At 48.5% G+C, this 24417-nt stretch overlaps 1 protein-coding gene across 4 annotated transcripts in view; it reads left to right on the forward strand.

Annotated features, from left to right (window-relative positions):
- Positions 1-24417, forward strand: part of AFAP1 (actin filament associated protein 1) — a 141043-nt gene that overhangs the window by 40210 nt on the left and 76416 nt on the right. For 3 of the 4 annotated variants that reach the window (XM_078068343.1, XM_078068346.1, XM_078068344.1), the window contains exons 3-5: positions 12802-12989; positions 18573-18701; positions 20116-20213. In XM_078068343.1, coding sequence (XP_077924469.1) covers positions 18575-18701; positions 20116-20213 — 225 coding nt within the window. In that variant the 5' untranslated portion in view covers positions 12802-12989; positions 18573-18574. The remainder of the gene's footprint in view (positions 1-12801; positions 12990-18572; positions 18702-20115; positions 20214-24417) is intronic. The other variant, XM_078068345.1, reaches the window with a different exon arrangement.

Below are 24417 nucleotides of genomic sequence, written 5' to 3' on the forward strand. Positions count from 1 at the left end.
TTGACAAAATGTTTTCTACAGATAATTATACTGATGAGGATGAGGGTAACCGTCGCAATCTATTGAGGACTTATCCTGTGCTAAGTTCTTCACATGAGGACATTTAAAAAGAAACGTGTTGACAAGCTCTGTCATTGTCCTTTTTCCGGAGAGAGGATAGTGACGTGGCTGTGTACTCGAGGCCCCAGCTAGGAAGTACAGGGGCAGAATTTCAACCCAGTTGCTCCAACTCCAGAGTCTGCTCGTTCGATGTATGAGCACAAGTCCATCATCATGTTCTTTGGGAACCCGGGTCTCGTCTGTTCTGTGAGCGTGGAGGCTCCAAGCCCTGAGAAGCTAATGGGAGGCCAACCGTCCTCTTTAATTTGCTTCCACTGACACACGGACATATGTTACCCAGCCCCCAGTGCCCACCGGCCCTCCCCATCCACATGGGCATGGTGGGGGCCCCATCTGCCAGGGGAGCCAGGGACAGAGCGACAGACGGCCTTTCGGCCTGCCTTCCCTGGAGATAAGCCCATCAGCTCCACGCTCCCCGTGCCGTCTGAGCCCCGGGTCTGTGCCTGCCATCAGGAGCCCCAGAGGTGTTTCCTGTTATGCTCTCGGAGGGACCTGGATGGAAGCGGAGCCCAGGGTCTTGACACTTCACCACGACCAGAGGGTAGGAACCAAACTCCGCCGAGGCCTAACGTCAGCTTCTCCGCTGGTGGGCCCCTCCCCTCGGAGTCTGTGCAGTCAGACGTACATGCCGAGCAGCAACGGGGGGGGGGGGGGGGGCTGGGATCATGCTCAGTCTGTGTCCCTGTAAGGCTGGCTCCGCACGAGTGGTGGGAGGACAGTGAGCCGGAGGAGTGGATTTGGCCTCCCATTTCCAATTGTGTGTTTTTGTTGTTGTTTTTTTAAAGATTTTATTTATTTATTTGACAGAGAGAGAGACAGTGAGAGAGGGAACACAAGCAGGGGGAGTGGGAGAGGGAGAAGCAGGCTTCCCGCGGAGCAGGGAGCCCGATGCGGGGCTTGATCCCAGGACCCTGGGACCATGACCTGAGCCGAAGGCAGACGCTTAACGACTGAGCCACCCTGGCGCCCCCTTCTTCTTTTTATTTAAAGATTTTATTTATTTGACAGAGAGACAGCGAGAGAGGGAACACAAGCAGGGAGAGTGGGAGAGGGAGAAGCAGGCTTCTCGCGGAGCAGGGAGCCCGATGCGGGCCTCGATCCCAGGACCCTGCGATCATGACCTGAGCTAAAGGCAGACGCCTAACGACTGAGCCATCCAGGTGCCCCTCCAACTGTGTTTCAGCTCTTAGCAGACTTGCCTTCCCAGCCCTGGGCCTGTCCCAACCACTTCTGCTGACCTTGGATGTGGGGTCTTGGCCTTCAGGCTTGCCTTTCTAGACTTTGTTTCCCCGGACCCCCAGAGCAGAGGTGAGCAAGCCTGCGAGGTGGTGAAGATCTTAGGCTTTAGGCTTCTGTGGCAACCATTCTAGTCTGCTGCTGTAGCATGTGAGCCGCCGGGGCTAGCCAGTGAGTGGGTGTGGCTGCGTGCCAACGGAACCATGTTTACAGACCTAGGCTTCGGGCCAGATGGGGCCCATGGCTGTTGTTCGCCCCCCCACTGAGATGGATGAGGCTGCAGATCGAAGCCTGTTACCAAGACCTTTCAGATCTGCTTGAACCTGACCATTTGGAGAACATCAGCCAGAGGCCAAGCATGTCTTTGGGGGCAGTGTTATTATCAGCTGTCCCCTCTGCTGATGACCTCGCTGGAGGTCTGGATCCAGCTTGCACTGAAGGTCCGTGGGGCCCCCGAGGTCGTGGGTTGTGGGTGGGAAGGTGCTTCCTGGCAGCAGACGGTCACTATTTCTTCAAGGAGCCCTGATGCCCATCAGCCAGTCTGTCTGGTCTGTCAGACTCTGTGGGTTGGGGTCCCGGGGAATCAGCAGCATCGCATCCCCTGGAAGCTTGTTAGGCATGCAGACCCTCAGGGCCCCCTTACCTGCTGAGTCAGAATCTGCATTTTAATAAGCACCCCCCAGTAGTAGTCCCATGGAAGTTTGAGAAGCCCAGATTTGGGGGGTTCCGGTCTGGAGGACAGAGAGGAAGCGTTTTGAAAATGCTTTTATCTCCAGCTGTTGAACATTAAAGTGTAATGACAGAACTGGATTGCTGAGAAGGCAGCCGTGTCTTGTAGAACCGGCACTGAGTGCTGTCTTCCTGACAGAAAGGGCTGTCCGGCCCACTCATGGGGGTGGCGTCAGAAGTGCTAGACTGGCTAAAAAGGACGAGGCAGAAGTTTCTGTCCCTCGGAGCGTGACTGGGCGCACTGCCTTGCTCTCTTGTGCCTCAGTCTCCCCAGTACGATAGGAGAGGCAGGTGACAGCAGGGTTCAAAGCTCTCACTGGTTGCAAGGATTCTGTTTGATCTTTGTCAGGCCATGTGCCTGGATCCTGTCCTCCTGCCCTGCCATCTAAAGGAGGATGCTTTCCTTCCACGTCATCCTGTGTCACCCCTCCTCCCTGCTCGCCTTTGGCTGCGGTCTGGGGTTTGGGCACAGCTGGCTATCTGGCTCGGCCGCGGGAGCTACCTGAAATGTCTTTGTGGGGCTTCAGAACCAAGGCCAGGAAAAGCTCAAACGTGGGGAGGGCCACTTCCAAGATTGTCGGAGGTGAGCAAGCTTTGCCCATGGGGCAAGTCTGAAGTCTGAGGGCCCTGCCTACCCCCATCCGCCGACCCCAAGCCGCCGTCTCAGATGACTTAGTTAGCTTAGGCCTTTTAATTCATATAAAGTAGTGGCTGCAGGGGTGAATATAATGTGGCTGGAAGTGTGAGAGGTGGCGTTTAACGGGCCTCCCTCTCCCTCTGCCCCCCCATCCCCTTCCCCCCTCTTCTCGGGGAGTGTGGAGTCTGTGAGCAGCTTTCCCACTCTGGCATCTCTTACTGCTTCCTCCCCCGCAAAGCTGCTGTCCCAGCAGTGACTGGACATCTGCAGAGCCTTCAGCTCTCCCACCCGGCAGCTGGGGGCCGCCGCGCAGGCTGCTGGCTCATCTTTCATTCTGTGTTGAGAGGCCTTGGTGTTTTTTTAAAGTGATGCTTCTCCATTCAGAGATGGTGCCAGGGCCTCCCTCGTGCCCTGAATTAGCACCGTCCCCGAGGGTTTTAGAGGCAGGGTCGGGCCAGAGAAAGCACCTTCCGGGCACCCAGACTTGCCTCTTAGTCCTTTCTGTGGCCTTGGTCCGAAGGTCCCTGTTCCTCCCTGAGCTCCAGGGTCTGCATTCGTGAAACCCTAGTACTAGATATTAGACTGCTCTAGATTGCCTCGACTTTAGAAGCCTCCCTCCTGGAGAGAGAGCTCAGTGAGCAGGAAGACAGATGTGCCCGGAGAGGGTGGGCTCCGCTCCCTAGGGCCCGGTGAGGAGGCAGCAGCCGGCGTGGGAGGCGGGCGCCCGGCCCCCTGCACCTGGCCTGGCCCTCCCTCCCCAGCCGGGCGGCCTTCCGCGCTTGGTGGAGAGGCGGGTCAGCCAGCCCTGCGGTGCTTTTCACGGAGCCTTGACCTGGCCCGCTGCAGGGCTTTGTACTTCAGCCGGATCCTGTCCCCCTTGGGAGAAGGCGGAGCTGGTTTGGGTGCAGGCTGCTCCTGTCCTGTCCTGCCATGTGGGCTCTGAGCCCCTCCCACCTCCGTTGGCTTCAGCAGTAGCCCATGGTTGTTTGAATGAGACCCAGTTTACAAGTTCAGTCCGCCTTTCTTTCCCCTTTTGTTTGTTTTTATTCCTTCCTTTGATTAGAAGAAGCAGCCATTCATGAATAAAGATGCAGTGCAGCTTTATGGTAATGAAGAGAACTCATTCCCCGGAGCCTTCTGATTCTCTGTGCCTGTGATTTAGGAACCTTCTTTCTTCCTTATAAGAGCAGAATTAGCCCTTGACATGCCAAGCCAGTCCAATGCTCTTACTCCGTCTGTTGTTATGCGGCAAAATCTTTTTTTAAAATCCCATTTACCTAGATTTTCTCAAAATTACATTTGCCTGGCCTTATCAGATATAATATACAGAATGTCTCCTGTTTAGCTTGACTTCGTCTTGACTAGGTAGGGTTTTCCCCCAGACCTTGAACTGTCTGCCTCTAACGTGGTCAGCTTCAACCCCCAGAGTCCGAGTCCTGCGAATCCAACAGGACATGTCATTGCCCGCTCAGACCGGGACAACCACCCATCTGCCCTCTGTCACTATACATCAGCTTTGCTGGTTCTGGAATTTCATAAAAATGGGATCATACGGTGTGCCTTTCCATGCTTCTTTCACAGGTTACGCGTGTGGATGGTTTGTTTCTTTTTATTGCGATGAAGTATTCCGTTGTGTGAATACATCATAATTTGCATATCCCCCTATTTGCTAATGGTCATTTAGGCTGCGTGCCGTTCCTGGCTGGTATGAGTGAAGCTGCTAATGTGTATGTGTGGACACATGCAGTGATTTCTCCTGGTAAATACCGGGGAGTGGAATTACTGGACCGTGGTAAATGTACATTTCACTTTACAAGAAACTGTCCGACTGTTCCAGGTGTCTGGTGCCATGGAGGCTCCCCCGGGAAGGTCGGAGGGCCCTGCTTGCTTGCATTTTGTCAGAGCTTGATGTTATCAGCCTTAGAAATCTCTGGTCACTGTGCTGCCGGTAGAGGTGTATCTCGCCGTGATTTCGACCTGCTTGGCCCTGACGACTAATGATACCAGCACGTCTTTATGTGTGTCTTGGCCATTTGTCTTTTCCTGTGTATGAAACGTCTGACTCCGTTGCTTGGTGTTTTGGTTGCGTCATTTGTACATTCTCAGTATTCAACATATAGGCGTAAGTGCTTTGTCAAATGTGTGTATTGTAAATATTTTCCTAGTGAGTTCTTTCAAAAAGTCCAATTTATTAATTTTTAAATTTTATGTTAGTAGTTTGTGCTATCCTAGGAAATCTTGGGCTACTCCAAAGTCACAAATAATTGCTCCCACATTTTCTTCTAGATGTTTTATGGTCTTTTTATATTCAGGTCTCTGATCCATTTGAGTTCATTTTTGTATATGGTGTGATGCAGGGGGTCAAGTTCACTTTTTCCCCTACCCACTTGCTCAGCACCCTTTGTTCTAAAGACTCTTCTTTCCGCATTGAGGTGCCTTGGCATCTTTGTCAAAACCCAGTTGGCCATTTGTGTGGGCTTATTTCTAGACTCTGCTCTGTTTCACTGTCCATCCTAATGCCAGTACCACATGGGGTTGGTTGTTGTAGCCTTGTAGTAAGTCTTAAAGCTCGGTGAGGTCCCCCAACATTGCTTTTTCTCTCCCCGTGCGTCTATTCTTGTTTGTTTCATTTTCATATATTTTAAAATCAGCCTTTTTTTTTTTTTCTTTTCACAGAAACACTGCTGGGATCTTGAATGGGATTGTGTTGAGTCTCTAGAATAATTTGGAAGGACAATGACTATATTAACAGTACAGAATCTTCCAATCTGTGAATATGGTATCTCTCCTTTTATTTGGGTCTTCATTACATTTTCTCAGCAACATTTCATAGGTGTCAGTGTATAGATCTTTCACATATTTTGTTAAACTCGGTGGGTATTTCATGTATTTTAATGCCATTATACATGGAACTAGTTTTTCTTGTTCTTTCACTTTTCAATTGTTCATTGCTAGTGAGAAGCTGATGATTTTGTAGAAAAACTGGCAGAGGAATAGCCAGACCAGGGCATCCAACCTCCCCTGAGTTGGTCTGGGAAGGGTTTGCAGAGAGGGGTGGCACTTGGTTTTTTTTTGTTTTTTTTTTTAAAGATTTTATTTATTTATTTGAGAGAGAGAGAATGAGAGAGAGCACATGAGAGGGGGGAGGGTCAGAGGGAGAAGCAAACCCCCCGCCGAGCAGGGAGCCCGATGCGGGCCTCGATCCAGGGACTCCAGGATCATGACCTGAGCCGAAGGCAGTCGCTCAACCAACTGAGCCACCCAGGCGCCCCGTGGCACTTGGTTTTACCCACAGAAATCTTGGTTGGCAGAGAAGTTGAGCACCAGGTCAGGCCTATTTCAGAACACATGAGCCAAGTTGGAGGCAGGAACATGGGAATGTTCTGAAAAGAAGGAACAGTAGCTGGACCGGGCGGCCCAGAAACACAGAGAGGCAGGGTGTGGAAGGTGGGGCATCTGTGAGGATGCTGGGGCCTCACTCACAAGGGTTCGCTGCTGGACACGCTACACTCCGCTCAGGGGCGCTCGGGTGCTTTATGAGCGGGGGACATGGAGCCATTCTTACTCGTTGATTCATTCATTTATAAATTGTGTGATATACCTGAAACTAATACAATATTATTAAATATTATATATATAACATATATAATATTGCACCTCAACAAATTAAAAATTGCGATAAAATTTACCATTTTAACCATTTTTAAGGATAGAATTCGGTGGCATTAAGCACATTCACACTGTTGTACATCACCACCCTCCATCTCCAGAACTTTCCCATCTTCCCAAACTGAAACTCTGCACCCATTGAACACTAACTCACCTTCTATCTGTCCCCCAGCCCCTGGCTCCCCCGTGTGCACCCTGTGTCTATGGATCTGACTTCCCTGAAGACTTCGTCTAAGTGGAATTCTACAGTATTTGTCCTTCGGTCACCGGCTCACTTCACTTAGCATAGTGTCACCCATGTTCTAGTGTGTGTCAGGGTCTCGTTCCTTTTTAAGGCTGAATAGTATTCTGTTGTATGAATGGACCACACTTTGTTTATCTGTTCATCCATCGATGGACACTTGGGTGGCTTCCATCTTCTGACCATTGTGAAGACAGAACCATTCTTTTTTTTTTTTTCTTTTTCAAAACTTCAGATTCCAGTTACATAGAACCATTCTTAAGGGCAAAGGACCTTAGAAATGAAGTAGGGATTTGGAGCTAGAAAATTTGACATAAAATGGTTGGCTAGATGCTTCATTCATAGTATCCATCCTCTTTTCTGGCTGTTTTTTTTTTTTTTTTTTTTTTTAACGTGCGAACTGTTTGTCTCTCTAACTTGAGTGTAAGAGATCATGTTTGTTTTACTTAGTATTGTATATCCCACACTTAGGTACCCAAGTACTGGGCACCGAGGTTGTTTTTTGTAAATATTTAAAATCCAGTCCGGTGAACAGCACACAGATTTGCGTTTTCCTTTTCCATCCTGCTGCGGCTGTCATTCTTCCATTCCCCTGCCCAGCGTGCCTCTTCCTGCACCAGCCCCATTTACGCCAGGTCCTCCTGAATGCCACTGTCCGAATCACCTTTGCAGAGACAAGGACCCACCAATGCCACCTTTTCTGAAAACCTTCAGCGACTCTCCCTTCCACAGACAAATGTTTATCTGCTGCTCTAGATCATGAACCCTTGGAAGTCGGGCTTGCTTTCAGTTTTGGCTAGTGTCTTGAGCAGAGTTGGTGTTTCACAACTTACTCCTGAATTAAATGAACTGGCGTAAATAGAATAGAAATACTGTGCTCTCAACAGGATACTGAAAGCTTTCTTTGCAACCAGCTTGATTTTTATCCGTAGTCTCTCCTCCCAACTTAGGAATGAGGCTTCAGGAACCCGGAAGTCAGGTTACATATATCATTATGATTATAAAAGACATTGCCTGATCTAGGTTTTGTCCTTCTTTTGCTTTCTATGAAATAATAGAAGGATCTTTCCTTTAGGGCTTGCTTTTTCTATCCATGTATTAATCTGATTTTTGTGAATCATGATGATTGTCGGAAGGAATATGATCTGTAGATTTTTACAATAATTCCTTTGGGGGCTTTTTGCTCTCTATAATCCAGAAAGGAAGATTCTCAGGACTTAGAACGTGCATATATATGCATACTCTTGTAGAAATGCAGGCTTTCCTCTGGGATATTGATAAATCTTTCAAAGATCCAATTTTCAGTCAGTGCTAGAACTAACCATCACTGTCAGGGGTCCAGATGCGAGAGTGACAAGTAGAAACCTTATTTACTTTAACTTTTCAGAGTCAAATTGAACTAGCCTTAATGGAATGCCCCTAAAATCCCAGGCTTTTATTTATAGCCTTCTTTGGATCTCCAGCAGTCTTGCGAGGCACATAACTGTTATTATCCCTGCGGTGTAGACAGGGCACTGGGAGTCAAAGGAGTTTGGTGGCTTGTGCTCAAAGCCCTCCATCCGGTCATTCAACTCCCGGTCATCTGAGTTCTGAGGAATTTTAGATGTGGTCTAGCTGAGGGGAACTTTCCAACCAGACAGCGTCTAAAGCTATGCTGCTTTTCCTGAGATCTCTCAGCCCAACCTTGCGGCAGCCCATTTAGATGATCTGCAGGGGCCTGTGGAAATATTTGCAAGAGTCTGCATGAAGAGTCCTCACTGTAACCCTATAAGGGAAAATATGCAAGCGCTGTGCTTGAGTATCAGCTCCTTTGCTCCAGTGCCACATGAGTTCTGTCTGTCCTGAGCGCACCCCCAGATAGTCTCCTCGGTGTTTCTGCTGACAGAGAAGGGCCCCGACCAGACGGTGATCAACCTGTCCGAGACAGTGACCTTGTCAGAATCCTTCTTTTGCCACTTTTGATGTGCGTGTTCTAAGAATATCACAGAAGACATGGTTGCTATGAGGACAATCCGGGGTATTTTTCTCTGCAACTTTCTCTTCCAAACAAATCTCAGGAATTTTGTCTGTTATGGAGACGTAGAAACAAATGAGTGAATGAATTCACCAAACACACTGCGCGTGTCCGTTGGGTCCTGGCTCCCACGTCAGGCGCTCTGCTGGGTGCGCTAGGCACAGAGAGGAGGCAACAGTCCCTGACTTCAGATGCTGGCTGCCTGCTGGAGTGGACAGACAAATTTACCAGTAATTCCAGCAGAAGCCAGGGGCTGTGATGGAGGCAGGCCCGCCTGGTGGGGACGGAGCTGCCTCCCAGGGCGGGCTCGTAAGAGGCAGCCAGGTAAGAGGTGTGGCAGTGGGAGAGCAAGCCGGTCATGCAGGGATGAGGCCCACCACCGAGGGCAGCCGTGCGCGCCGCGGTCCACGGGCTCCAGCGAGCCTGATGCGTGTGCGAAAGCACGCCGTTTGCTGCAGTGTGAAATACAACATGGGAGTGGAAAGAGAGGAGTCTGGCAGAATAAGCAGAGGCTAGTTAAGATTCTGATACAACATCAGGAAAAGTCACTGAAAAGAAGAAGGTAGGGGACAAGGGCGTTTTCTGAGAAGCAGGTTTGTCCTGGGACCAGCCGTGGTTTAGCAACTGCTTCCTGACTGGACCCTCAAATCCAGCACAGTGGTCCTGAGGGAGTGGGAGGAGGGGGCTTTCGTGAAATCAGCTCCCCAGATGTGCAGTGACTGAGCCTCTGGAGATGGGCAGCTTGAAAAGAGGTGTGCAGGCCAGGCGGTGGGCGCACCGCAGGGAGCCCCGAGCGGGGGGGAGGCGGCCGTGAGCTGCACAGTGCAGTCCACCCTGCCCCGTGTTCTCTTGTGATGTCTGATTTGGAGTCTTAGGGAGGAAATCTTTTCCGCCACCAGGGTTATAGAAGAATTCACCTTCTATTTCTTCGAGGACTTGAATGGTCTTACTTTTTAAAAATACCTTGATTCTCAAGTATCTTTGGAGTTTTTTCTGGTGTATGATGTTAAGTATTTAAATTTATCTTTCTTCTTTCCCCAAGTGACCACCAGTTGTCCTAACTCCAGTTAAGAGGTCTGTCTCTTCCCCATTGGGTTTGAGACACTGCCTTTATCAGAGGCCACATGTCGAAATATATAGGCCTGTTTGTTGACTATTATGTAGAATTGATCCAACTGAGAATTTATGTGCCAGTATCACACTTTTTTTTGAAGATTTTACTTATTTATTTTAGAGAGAGAGAGAGAGCGAGCGAGCATGAGCATGAGCTGGGGGAGGGGCAGAGAGAGAGAATCTCAAGCAGACTCCCTGCTGAGCATAGAGCCTTATGCAGGACTCCATCGCAGGACCCTGAGATCATGACCTGAGCCGAAATCAAGAGTCAGATGCTCAACTAGCTGAGCCACCCCGGGGCCCCTCACACCTTTTTAATGATATAAACTTTATATTATGTTTTGATAGGGGAGAGGGCCAGTCCCTCTTCCTTGTTCTTAAATATCGCTGGTATATTAAATTTATTTGTGAACGTGGAGACAATTGACATCTTTCTGATGGTAAGTTGTCCTCTCCATAGGCAAGGGACACTTTTCCATTTGTTCAGATTTACTTCTTTGTCTTTCAGGAATATTTTAGGTTTTCTGTATGGAAGTTTTGCACATTTCTTTTTAAATTTAAGTGTTTTACCTTTTTTTAATTGCTTTTAAATGAGATACTCTTTTTCATTCTGTTTTCTAGTATTTATTGTTTGATAAAAAATTAATATGTGAAAAGCAGTAGTTTCTACATATTCTACTACTTTATTCAAGTTTTTAATTATTTATAGTAGTTTTATCATTGATTATCTTGGGTTCTCTATGTATAATTTCATATCAGCTGCAAACAGAGATCATTTTATTTTTTCTTTTCCATCCTTAAGTTTCTTATTGCCTACTCGTTTCTAATTGCATTGGCTAACACTTCCAATGTAGTGTTAAAGACAGTGGAGCAAATGGGCCTCCTTGACTTGTCTCTGACCTTACCAGGAATGCCTGAAGTCTTTCTCCCTGACTAGGATGCTGTTCTTGTTTTTGTTTGTCTCTGTGTCTTATTCCTTTTGGGCTGCTATAGCGAAATACCATAGATCGGGTGGCTTGTAAAGAACAGAAATTTATTTCTCTCAGTTCTGGAGGCTGGATGTCTGAGAGCAGGGTTCCAGCATGGACGGGTTCTGGTGAAGGCCTTCTTCTGGGTTGTAGACTGCCTACTTTTCATCCTCACAGGCGGAAGGGGCAAGGACACTAATACCCTTTGTGAAGGCTCCACCCTCATGACCTCATCATCTCCCAAAGGCCCCACCTCCTGATACCATCACATTGGACATTAGGTTTCAACATCAACAATTTTGGGGGGACGCAGACATTCAGCCTATAGTAGTTAGTACATGTATTTTATCAAGTGGAGAAAGTATATATCAATTCCCATTTATTGACTTTTTTAAAAAAGCAGGAATGAGTACTGCATTTTGTTGAAGGCTTTTTCATGATCTGTGGAGAGAATCATGATCTTCTCATGAGATCTATTAATACGATGAATTATATTAGTAGATTTTCTAATGTTGAGTCATCCTTGCATTCCTGGAATGAACCCCCTTTGGTCATGGTGTGCTATTAATGTATTGTGTTGATTTCTGTTTGCTAATATTTTATTTGGGATTTTTGCATTGATATTTGTAAGTAACAATAGTCTTTGGGTTTTTTGGGGGGGGGTGTGGTCTCTATCAGGTTTAGGCATCACTTTTGTACTTACTTCTAAAAAAAGAAAGTATTTGAAAACTTTGTGTATCTACCCTCTGGAAGAATTTGTGTAGTAAGGTTTGGCGTTTAAGGTTTGGTAGAATTCCCCTGTAAAACCATCTGGGCCTGGGGCTTTTATTTGTGATGCTAATTCTTTGACAACTTTCTCTATTTCTTCTATGGAAAATCGATCTGTGTATGCTTTCTAAAACAATTTGGTATATTGTATTCTTATCTGTGAAATTATGTATTTCACCTAATTTCAAATGTATTTGCACAGAGTTGTACAGAATAGTGTTTTCTGACTTTTCTTAAGGGAGGGGGGCAGATATTTAAGGATGCCATAGTTGAGAAGGTAAGAAGTGTGTGGGCAGTGTTCACTTACTGTGTTCATTGATCCCAAGTCATACAGTGAAGTTCTAGTAAGACGAGCATATGCTAATCATAATGATAATAGCTACCATTTGTGAAATACTTGGCTCTGTATGTAGAGCAGCTCATTTAATCCTCATTACAATACTGAGATGCATAATCAGCATCTCATTTTAAGCATGAGATAATTTGGGGGAATTATTCACTTAACCAAGGTTCACACAACTAGGAAGACTCAGAACTGGGATTTGGGCCTGATTTGTGTGGCTGCAAAGGCTGGGCTCCTTCTAAGAAGCAGCAGATGAGGAGGGACCGAGTAGAGGCATAGAGAGATTCTGGGAAGGAGGGGTCAGGGTGGATGGAATGACCACTGCACTCTAGACATGCACTCCACTCTAGGGGACTGGCAGCAATTGCAGGGGCAGGGAGGAGAGTCAGCCAGGTGATCCGGGTGGGCTGGCTGGCAGAGGAGGTAACCCTGGCTACAGTAGGCAGGAACCCCAGAGGATCACACAGTGAGAAGGGCATGTGGAGGCTGGCAGGTCGGGGCACCACCTGGGGCTGGGGGTGTGTGGCTGGGAGCAGGAGAGCCAGGGGCACTGGGGAGTAAGGGGGAAGCATGTACTTGTTTTCAGCAGAGACTAGGTGAGGGAAGTTACCCACGTCTAGTTTCTGTGCACTAGGTTAGGACCCCGAAAGGAAGAGCTACCTGGGAGGGATCTCAGATGAACACTTGGTGTTGGAAAGACGCCCCCCTGCCCTCGTGCTGTCTGGTGACACTGACTAGAACTGAGGACGCAGACAGCACTAGGTCTCTCGCTCGTCACTGAAGTTTGCCAACTGCAGAGAACGTGGACGTGGCCATGTGTGTAGTCGGTGCCTGTGACCCATGGAGTGATGTGAATCTGCGGACCGTTGTCCTTCCCTTTTCTGACCAAGCAGCAGCAAGTTCTGGGTAGTGAACTGTGTCTTCCCAGAGCCAGTCATAGCAGGCATTTCTTCTTGTTTGCAGGATTTGCTCTCAAAGAGTGGTTTGGTTTCCTGAGAAACTGCAGGTGGACCCTGGGCGTTCCGTGCTCGCCCCTGGAGGAGGCGTGTGAGGAAGACCGTTCCGTGCAGACCAGGACACTCCTGCCTGGCCGTTAGGCCTCCCGGCTCCTGGTTCCAGCCTTTTTACCAAATCCCGTGTGACTTCAGCAGGTAGGTCACTTTCCTTCTCTGGGCCCCAGCTTCCTCCCATGTGAAATAAAGGCACTGGACCCCATGGGCCCTTCTGGCTTTCAAATTCTGTGATCTAGGCACTCAGGTGAATCAAATTCCTTTGAAGTGGCTTTTGGGTCCCAGAAACAAAAGCCCATTTCTTTTATGTTGTTGAAATAAATGAACCCGCTGCCCAACCTGAGTCAGAGGTTTGCTTTCAAGAGTAGAGGGGTTGATTACAGAGGAAGCGTGTTGCTGGACTGAATTACTGGCCTGCCGTGCTGTCTAGCCTTTACTCACACTTTCCCTCTTTACGTAGGACCGTGGAAGACACTGACCACGTAAGACAGAGCAGAGTCACTTAATTTAGTGCAAAAATCCTTTGGCTAGGGAGAAGGGAGTGCTGCTTTTCAGATGCATAGAATATATCCTGAAATGCCTCCAGTTGATTTCCCTGTTGCCTTGGGAATCATAAATTCTGTAGCCAGATCTTCTGTGTGGTGTAGGCATTTGAGGAAAAAAAAATTTTTTTCTGGGAGTTACTGACTTACAACCTGTGTCCTGATCCCAGTCTATGTTCAGTGAGTCCCATTCTGCCCAGAGGAGGATAACGGGTGTGAGGGTTAGGGGGTCAAACAAAGGCGGTAGGGGCCCTGGGTCTAGGGTGGATGTGTCCCTGCTTTGCTTCCTGTCCTGGGTCAGGCTCTGCACCTTTCTTCATTTTATCTCTGCCGTCTGTGATGTTTCAGAGGTAACGGGAGTGTGAGGATCAAGGGATAAAATACACCGGGAGTATTTTATGTGGTAGAATATAAGTAGTGGTTACTCTGAACGCAAAGCCCTTTGGCCTGAGTTCCGGGCGTACAGATGGGAGTGATGGAGCTGACCGTGCCCTTGGTGAGTCTCCGATTCTCTGAGCCTTCTTTCTTCATCAGGAGGTTGAGGGAGTTGGATGAATTATCTACAGTCGTAAGATGCTATTTTTTAATATCAGAACCACTGGTGAAACAACCCTGTAAGGCGCAATTTGAGCCATGTCCTTGAAGGATGTGATTGTGTAGAGAGCCTGCTCCGTGTCATGGGAAAGCGGTTATTTGAGCGCGAACACCGAGGAACATAACCTAAGAAGAACGAATGTCCTCGTCCACCACGAGCGAAATGTGCAGTGTGGTGGTGTCGCGAGCAGAGGCACGAAAACCAAGCAGACTTGGTTCTGACACCCATCCAGCCTCTTATTTTGAACAGTATGACCTTGAACCAGAACATAACCTTTCTCAGCCTCAGTTTCTTCATCTGTAAAATGGTGAAAATAAGTCCTGTGTCAAAGGCTAGTGTGATCATCTGTCGTAATGTGCACGAAGCACTTAGTGTGTTGCCTGGCACGTGGTCAGCGCTTGGTGGCAGCTCTCATTCTCTATGTGACGTCTCTAGGGAGCGATGAACCTTGCGGGGGGACATAGACCTGTATCATAATGAGGACTTGGGCTGGGGAGTGCTGGGGGAGGTCAGGGGGCACCTGTGAGTCTCTCCTGACCCTGGAGATGCAGGAGGGAGCTGGTGTCAGGTAGTGGAAAAGCTGGGTATCGGGAAGGTAAGTCCTGGGTGGCATGTGGTGAAGGGCACTTAGGGTATGTCTCTGAAAACCTCACCTGAATCCCTGGACGCTGGATCGCTGTGCCTGTCCTACGAGGGCTGGCTCAGAGCTGGCAAGACAGCATGGAGGGCACCGCCAGATGCGGGCTCCTCATGCCTCCTGGGTGTCCTGCAGACCGGAGTCGTGCGGCGCCACCCCCTTCGTAAGCATACGCATTCCAGCACCTTCTGGACTCTACTAGACTTACGGGACAGGCATGTTCGTATTAAGAATTTTAAACTGAAAATTGGGTGCAGGAACTTCTTTTTATTTATTTATTTATTTATTTGAGAGAGAGAGTGTGAGAAAGAGAGCACAAGTGGGGGGGCAGAGGGAGAGGGAGAAGCAAGCTCTCTGAGGAGCAGGGAGCCCGATGTGGGGCTCGATCCCAGGACCCTGGAATCATGACCTGAGCTGAAGGCAGACGCTTAACGACTGAGCCACCCAGGCGCCTGGGTACAGGAACTTCTCGTTCCTCCCTTGCCTTGGTGGCATGTCTGTGAGCTATGGGTCGTGGCCCTACCTTCAACATGCATTTGCCGAGTGCATGGGCACCAGAAGGAACCCAATGATGATGGGACGCTGTCCATGCGCACCAGGACGGGCAGTACACTGGGGGAGGTAGGTGGCTCAGTACATGATTATAATACTCTACAGGGCACCGTGGAGGCTCTGGTGAAATGGATCACCCTCCTAATTTGTTCTAGGATGTGTGTTCTTAATTTTATCTGACCATGTTATCGCTCTTAAAAAAAATGGCCGTGGCATCTCACCAGGCCAGGGTCATCTCAGAAAGCAGTCATGGAATGATTATCACGCAATGGTTGAAGCAGGGCCTTTGGAGTTAGATCTGCGCTCAGGTTCTCACTGCTGTGGTCTTGCTGTGTGGCTGTGAGTAAATTATTAGCTGCAGAGACCTAGCCACTTATTTGTCTCATAGCCTTTGGTGACCCCTCTGAGCCTGTTTGTTCAGCTGTAAACCGGGGCTGATAACACCATGTAACCCATCAGGGTCTCTGGGAGCAAAGTGAACTCACACCTGTCCAGGGACGAGCACAGTGCGGGCACTTGAGGCTGCTTGGGGAGCATTTGCTCAAAGACAGGTAACCAGACCATTGCTTGCTTCTCATGCCCCTGCAGATGGGGACAAGGGGGTCTCTGCAGCATTCCCGGGAGGAGGGGGCATTGTGGGTAGTGGGTCATCAGAAAGTGTCAGTTCTTTCCTTGTGAGCTGTGCGTCAGGACTCGCGAGCTTTCTGTGTGCATTGTACCACAAAACAAAAACCGACCCACAGATCACTCGATACCCGGTTATCGGTTTGGCTGCTGCAAGACGAAGGAACTTTGGTAATTAAGGAAGACCCCTGTGGAGAGGAGCCAGTTGGGGGTGATTAATGAGAGCAGGCTGGGAGAAAGGGGGTGCTGTGGGCTTTGAGTGTTTGAAGGGACAGTTAAGGGTAGAATGTGGCTTGTTTCGTCTGTGAAGATCCTGAAAAGGAGTAACTTTTCTGACCAATCACACTCTCTGATTTGGGAGGTTCTCCACCCCACGGTGGGGAGAGCTGTCTGTACTTTGCGGTCTTGGTCTGAGATTTCAGTGAAAAGAAAACCATCCAGGGCAGCTTAGTAAAAATCAGTGAAATGAACATTTGTTAGAACGATGCAGGTATGTTGTGCAGTTGAAGTGCACAGGTGACAAAGGAGAGCCCAGGAAGGTCTCGGGAAGCCCGTCAGAGTCTGTCTGTCTGTCTCTTCCTCTTGCCTCACCCGGTCTCTGGCGCCTGAGCATGTCTGCCTGTGCTCCCCCATGTGCTGATAACCGGATCCTTTCCTCCTCTGGTCCTGGCTCCTCCCTCCGGCATGTACATGTTTTACTAATGAAAAAGGACCTTAAAGACTTATTTAATCCAACTTCTTCATTTCATAGAGCAAAACTCATTCAGTTAGGACAAGTGAACAGCTCAGGAATACACCTTGCCTACTTTGGACTCATTTGCCATTTCTCTGTCCTAGACTTACCTAAAATTATGAGAGCTTTGGTAGTGACAGCAACATGGCCTCAGTTAATATCTTTAGTCCTGAAGAGTGTTGTAGACTTGGAAAGAATCCCATGGACTGAACTTTTTTGCTTGGGACTTTTTGGTCTCAAAATATATATTGAACATTCCAAAGAGCTTTTATTTATGTGGGTGTATCTGTATATATTTCTCATATTCGAATTAAAAAGTGGCAGATTTTTAAGGTATTTATTCATTAAAAAATATATTTATGAAAAGTAACTGCATTTCCCAAAACAAGCTAATTTGTGAGAGAGTGGCGTGTTTTCTATTTCTGCAAGCATCTCCCGTATCTGGTCTGATAAAGATTGCTAGATTCTCGTATCTGTTTCTGCATTCAGATTAGAGCAAGCACGTAGAGAAAGTCTGGCTCGCACAGATACATAAAGAAGAATACTTCAGTGCCTCTTCAGAAAACTGTCAATATTCTTTGATACTACACCAAAAACTGGCAGGGGGTAGTTTCTTAAAAGTTAGTTGCAATTTGGGATCTGAAGCTGCATCATAGAATGCTTCATCCTCTGTTACATTAGAATATTTCCGCTTATTTTGTACATTAGACGGATCCTCGCCCACGTGTGGTTTTGTGACCTCACTGTTCACGGAGTGGTGCGGATCTTCTAAAAGCTGACATACTGCGTTAAACTAGATCCGAAAAGCCTGTTGGCCAGTGTCTGTCCCCTCTGATCAGGAAAGTCTCTGCTGAGAAGCTGTCATGCTCACGGTGGTGGGTACAAGTGTTCGAAATTCTCACTTCCGTTTGGAAGCTCAAATTTTATCATTGGCAACCAGTGCTGTCATTGTTTACCTTAACAGGGTAAGGTCACTTCGTCCCCTTTTGGGAGGATGTCGGTCATACACTCAGTGCACGTCCTTGTAGTTTGTGTATCATTTCTTCTTTGGGGCCACATGAGAAAAGCTCCTTAGTCTGACGTGTGCTTCAAACAGTGCACACTTGCTTTTCCTCTGACAGCAATTGTCCGTCGGTCGGCAGGAGAGGGGCGGTTTGCATACTTCCTCACACAGGATCCCAAAAAGGTGCATCCTCCGGGGCTGAGATTTAATAAAAGCAGCGCTTTGTACCGCTCCATTGAAGACACTCTTAAGTGACAGTGACATTTTCATTTTTACTGTCAGTGCGTGGTGAGGAATACAGTGACTGCTAGTTTAGTCTGGTGTCCCTGCTTTGATTTGTGCTAAGAGGCTGGCAGCTTAGCCCCTAACCACTGACACAGGAAAAGGAGAATAAGGCTTCAGTGTTATGAAAGTAGTTGGGCCTCCTGCATGCCCTAAAAGGGTTTCGGGGTTCCCGAAAGGTTCACACCATGATTTGTAAATTGCTGACTCCAGCCGCGTAGTCGGGTCTGGAGTCGGCCGTGATCCTAGAAGGAAAAGACATGGTCAGGAGTCCGCACCCAAGTCCTCCTCGGCATCCGGCGTCTTTGTCGTAACTGCACAAACATGCTCACAGCCTTCCTGGGAATGGAGCCAGCCCTGCAAAGGCAGAGTTGGGTGTTGAGTTTCTGAAACCACGTCCTGGTGGTTATTTGAAAACTATTTGGCATTTTAAACTTCCATCTCCTTCTCGACAATGAAATTTAATATCGTGCAATTGACACCATGATGATGTCAGGCTTTTGGGTCATGACTCCATCTGTTGGCAGCATGGCTTTGGAGCGTCTCCTAGATGAAAATGACTGCCTCAGAGCAAAAGCAAAGGAGCAGTGCATTTGTCCAGAAGATGACGCATGAATCTTAGTCGACCTGGCTTCGGCAAACTTGCTCTTCACGCTGGAATACCGTATCCAGTTAAGCTAAAGTGAAATGCATTTATATTGTGGCGTTTGCACCCCACTGGGTCTAACAGTCCCTTTCCCTCTCCTCCGTTTGCAGCAATGGAAGAGTTAATAGTTGAACTTCGTCTCTTTCTGGAGCTCCTGGACCATGAATATCTAACGTCAACCGTCAGGGAGAAAAAGGCAGTGATCACCGACATCCTGCTGAGGATACAGTCATCCAAAGGTGCGTCTGCTCTTTCTTCCTCCAGTCTCCTTTGTCTCTAAACCATCCCGAATCCACCATCTTTCTCAGACACATTCATTTGCTCATTAACATACTTGTTCATCCCACTGTCCCCGAGGGTCTCCCCGCATGCCAGGTGCTGGCGGTTTCCAGGCACAGGAGGACAAAGCCTTTAAGGAGCTGATGGGATAGTGGGGGATCATGCTCCAATTACTCCATCTCCGTCTGCTCCTCTCCTCCCCTGGAGCTTCCGCCTTGGAGGGATGTCTTGGGGGTCGGAGGAGACGACAGAAAGTGCCTCCGAACAGTGCCTGACCCGCGGTCGACCTGCGGTCAGCACGACTGTTCCTCTTTCCTGTTGCTCCTGTTAGTAGAGGTGGTCCTCCTTCCCAGCCTCCCGCCTTCGGCCTCTTCCCTTTGCTCGGCCAGCACCCACTGCTGGCCTGGACGCACTGCACCGCTCGGGCCTCTGGCCTCGGGGTCTGCTGCTGGCTTTCCCGGGGGCCCTTTCCTCTGCCTCTGCCCGATGGGTTCCCACCCTCTGTCTCTCTGCACGTGCCTCCCGATGCTTTCCAACTCACTCGTTCTCCTCAGAGCTCTTTCATTAGCTTTGAGCCCGTCCGCTGATAGTTTTTGGTGGTAGAATTCCCATCTGTTCTTTTTCTCTCTTTCCTTTTTTACTGTGCCCAGTTCTCTGCCAGAATTCCCCACTGCGCCTCTGGCAGTCAGGCTCTGTGTCTTCATAGCCCTTTCCCTGCCGGCGTATCACACGTGACCCATTACAGGTGACTGTTGTTGAGCGGTTGTTCTGGTGGGTCTTTCCAGGGGGGGTCTGGCCTGGAAATAGTCCTGCACCCAGATTAAAGCCGGTTCCTTCCTTTCCTGCCTTTGCTGACACGGTGCTCACCACGTGTCCTAAGTTACTTGGGTACACACTTGTCTTCTCAACTTGAATACGGCTGCGCTGGGAGCATGAGCTTAAGGCAGCCGGGACACGCAGGGACCCGTGGGTTCCCAGCATCTGACTTCAAGAGGGCGCCTGATGCAAACGTACTGCTTCCGGGGCCGCGCCCGCCCCTTAGTCCGTCTGTCTGTGGGTAAGTCCTGACCGGAGTGGAAGTTCAGGCAGGGCAGCTCACCCTTGCCAGGCCGCGCAGCGTTGGAGGAATGCAGGCTTCCGTGCTGGCTCCATCATTTCCAACGCTAGTGTTTCGATTAGTTCTGCAATCTTTTTGTTTTTTCCAGCCATAGATTCCCCACCTGGAGAAGAATAACAGGATTGTTGTACAGTCTTAGAGGAAGCAGATATTGGCCCAGCGTTCACAATGGGGCTGAGGGCGGGATGGCTGCCGGCGGCACCGTCCACACCCTTCTCCTCCTCATCCAGTTCTGTGGTTTTGGTTCATGCTTACAGGTTTCGAAGTGAAGGACCATGCTCAGAGGCAAGAGACCCCCAACAGCCTGCCGGCTCCTCCCCAGATGCCTTTGCCGGAGATCCCTCAGCCGTGGCTGGTGAGTGCACGGTCCTACAGAGCTGCTGGGCCCCTGGGCCACTCGGGGCTCCGGGCAGGTGGTAACAGCCCAGATCTGGAGGAAAGGAGGCCGTTTCTTGCTAGAGTCTCTCCTTTGAGTGGGTTTCTAGGGCTGCTGGTAATAGCCAAGTGGGAGGCTGGTGTCTCCTTGAAAATTGCTGGAGCTACAGGTCCATGGAAAGCTGTTCTTAAGTTAGATTTTTTTTCTTTTTCAACCAGAGGCTTTAGCAGGCACAACAATGGCATAGAGCCATTGGGGGACTTGACCCTCTCTTGGGCTAACTCTGGATTTGAATACTGTAGTCTACAACTTTAATGCTCATTGTTATGCTTCTTCTGGGATAAAACATACATACACATTCCCAGGAATGTGTATTTTATGTGATGTTATGCGTTCAAAATGTGTTTTGGAGTTCTTCTGCCACCTTTGCAGTCTTGGGATGCTCACATGTGCCATTTAGCTTTCTCTGCCTTTTGCTGTTGGCTCGTTTGCTTACTCTGGAAAATTTGACTTTCATTCAAAATCAGAACAAACTCAGTGACTTGGAAATTCTCTTTGTAATGTTTGCTTTCTGTATGTAAAATCTTTTAAAAGATTTTATTTATTTATTAGAGAGAGCGCCACGAGAGAGAGAGAGAGCAGGAGTAGGGGGAGAGGGAGAAGCACACCCCCACTGAGCAGGAAGCCTGATGTGGGGCTTGGGCCCAGGACCCCGGGATCATGACCTGAGCCGAAGGCAGACGCTTAACAACTGAGCCACCCAGGCGCCCCCTGTATGAGTCATTTCTTCATCTCGCCGCCAGGACAAGGACTGCAGGAGAGCAGGGCCGGGTCCCATTTACCTCTAGCTCTGCTTGTGCCCCAGCATGGTGGCTGGTGTCCAGTAGATACCCGTTAATTATCATTTCAGAGGGGGACAGAGGACATTAGCACTCACTGGGCCCCTACCGTGTATTACACACCAGACTTGTTACTTTTTCACTTGTAATTTCATGTAATCCTCACAGCTTGAACTCAGAGAGCCCCTACATGTGAAGAGTATGAATACCCAGTTTCCAGACAAGGAAATTTAGGATCAGTGAATATTCGCAATTTGTTCAAGATCATACGATAGGCAGGAAAAGGCAAAAATTGTCACAGTTTCTTTGGATTCAAATGCAGTCTTTTCTCAACAATACTACTTTGGTGGTGTGGCCGCAAAGCCGAGGCCAGTCTACCTCGCGGATCAGAGAAGGTTGTGTCAGGAAGCGGAAGTCTGCTCCCGAGCCGGGGTCCGGGGAGGCGGCAGGACACAGAGCTCAGCTGCCACCCGCTCGGCCACGTCCTTGTATGACTGCGCACGGTTACCATAGTGTGTCTGCGCTGCAGACGCGACGTTCCTGAGAGGCTGTCATGGTGGGGCCATGCACCAGGGTAACCGTGAGGACCTCGAGTGCTAGAGCAGAGCCTTGCGGATCGATGCTCTGCGTGAGAGCTGGCTGCTACTATGTGGAGCAGCGCTTCCCAACCTTCACGTTCCCCGAATCCCTGGGGGTCTTGTGAAGACGAACCTTCTGATCCGCTAGGTCTGCGTGGGGCCGTAAGTGCTGCGTTTTCAACAAGATCACTGTAGAAAATTGGGGGGGAAGCCCTAAAAGTACATAAAAGTCACCTATGTTTCCTTCTTCCTGGGAGAGCCACCAACTTCCTTCACCTGTGCCGAGCCGGGGCAGGGCCACGGGCCTCCGGTCCGAATGGAGATGTGCTGAGTGCCGCCTGTTCACTGGTTCGCAAGGCTGGGGATGAGGAAAAGGAGACCTTCACTATTTATTTGTTGTTTTATACATTTAATCTGTCTGCAATTGAGAGTATATTGAATATATGATTTTTATATGCTGTTTTTATTTTTTTAACATTATTATGTATTTTTCCCTCTTTATAAAAGCTTCTTTATAATTATTTTCCTTTTTTTTTTTTTAACTCATCCTGTTTGTTATAGAAACTGACTTGATTGGCTTTCATTTTTTCCATGCATTATTTGTTTTTGTATTATTATTTTTTAAACTTTTTTTTTAATCGTTTTTAAGATTTTATTTATTTATTTGAGAGAGAGTTCATGAGCAGGAGGGAAGAGCAGAAGGGAGAGAGAGAAGCAAGCTCCTCGCTAAGTGGGGAGCCCCATGCGGGGCTCGATCCCAGGACCCTGGGATCATGACCTGAGCCAAAGGCAGACGCTTAACCACTGAGCCACCCAGGTGCCCCGTTGTTTTAAATACAATGCAAAACTGTAGCCCAGAAGTGTTGATGCACAACATAAACCCTCACAAACATTGTCTGTCTGAAAGTGAAAGAATGGGGTGAGCGGACAGCAGTTCATTCATTTCTGGGTTTTATCTTCTGACTCACCCGTGCTTTCCCTCCTCAGCTTGCCTGAGCCCACGGCCCTCCTACTGTCTCAGCATGCTGCGTCCCGTAGTGCACGTCGGGAAAGGGGTTTCCAGGCTGCAGACATCTGGGGGTAGCCAGCAGAGTGGGGAGGCTTCTGTGAACTTCATGGACCCTCTGGTGCCTTGTCAAGTGCCATGTACCTGGTCTGGACTGAGACGCACGTCCCATACGGTCTGGGCCGGGTGCAGGGACTGTCACTTTCAGTGCCAATCTCAGATGAAGCGTACTCATCAAATAGCCAACATTTTCTACCATTTTTGACCCCTGAATAGTTAATCCATTTCCACTGATTTTTCCTCAAATACAGTTTGCTGTTCCTTCACTTGTTTGTGTTCCTTTCTCTCTCTCCTGTCCTCATCTCTCGCTGTGCCCGGCTTATGCTCTGTCCCTGCCTTTGGCTGCAACATGGCAGAGTGTCCTGGTTTAAGGAACGTGAGAAGCCCTCCTACTGATGGTAGTTGGTTGGCAAAAATGTTGGTTTTAAATATTTAAATATTTAAATACTTAAATATTTTAAGTTTAAACAAATAATTTTTGGGTAGGAGTCTGACCAATAGGTAATTTCTCCTGACTGGTGCCTGATACATGAGTATCTAGAGAGCTTTCCTGTCCCCTAAACTCCTGGGGTTCCGATGTGGGGCCAGGGGCTACGTTCCTTGAGTATGGGTCTCCGCACTGTATTCTGCTTCTTTTCTGCATATACCTGTGGCAGTTAGCGATTTCCAGTTTTTGTTTCCTTAAAGTGAAGTGAAACGTAGACACTCGTGAGCCCGCCTGAGTTTGGAGCCCCTGAAGCTTTGAGTGCTGTGCTGTTCATTCCTAGTTGACGTGCCCACCCTGATTGGATTTTCTTTTCTTCCTTTGTGGTTTGTCTTGAACAAAGCTTTCTTTTCTTTTCTTTTCTTTTTTTTTAAGATTTTATTTATTTATTAGAGAGAGAGCACATGCATGCACAAGAGAGAGCATGAGCAGGGGGAGACGCAGAGGGAGAAGAAGCAGACTCCCCGCTGAGCAGGGAGCCAGACATGGGACTCAATCCCAGGACCCCAGGATCATGACCTGAGCCGAAGGCAGATGCTTAACCAACCGAGCCACCCAGGCGCCCCTCTTTTCTTTGTTTAAAAAATATTTTATTTTTGTGTAATTTCTATACTTAACATGGAGCTTGAACTCACGACCCTGAGGTGAAGAGTCACACGCTTTACTGACTGAGCCAGCCAGGCGCCCCTTGACTGAAGCTTTCTAAAGAGAATCATCTCAGAGAGTTATCACCTCTCCTTTTGCACTCATTATTTCACTGGTTTATTTATGTAATAGCTAATCAAGTTAACGTAAGTAACTATAATAATAAGTACAAGCATTTACAGAACAAGGCTGACTCTTGGTTAATGTGCAGCTCAGGTGAGGGGACTCTTTGTACAGGGCACTCTGGAGGGGAGCCTGTCGTTGACCATGAATGTTGAGCATTTTACGGACATCCGTCAGGGCTTTTGCAGAGGGAACGAAGAACATCTGTCACTTTAGCAAGTCAGGGAAGCAGAGACTGGTTACGATGGTTCTACTGTAGTTTTCTGATAGTTTTCAGTGAATTCATTATTCAGCAAGTAAGGTGGTCATTGGGTAGATTCACTCTGCCACTGGTGAATTGGCTGTGGCCGGTCAGTCCTTTGCTGTCGGCAGGTTGACTTTCAGGAGAATTCACATGCGCTGGGCCAGAGATGGCATGACCAGGCGGGGAGGGCACACGAAGGAAGAT

This window comes from Halichoerus grypus, chromosome 3 (assembly GCF_964656455.1).
Source record: "Halichoerus grypus chromosome 3, mHalGry1.hap1.1, whole genome shotgun sequence".
NCBI classification, from domain to species: domain Eukaryota; kingdom Metazoa; phylum Chordata; class Mammalia; order Carnivora; family Phocidae; genus Halichoerus; species Halichoerus grypus.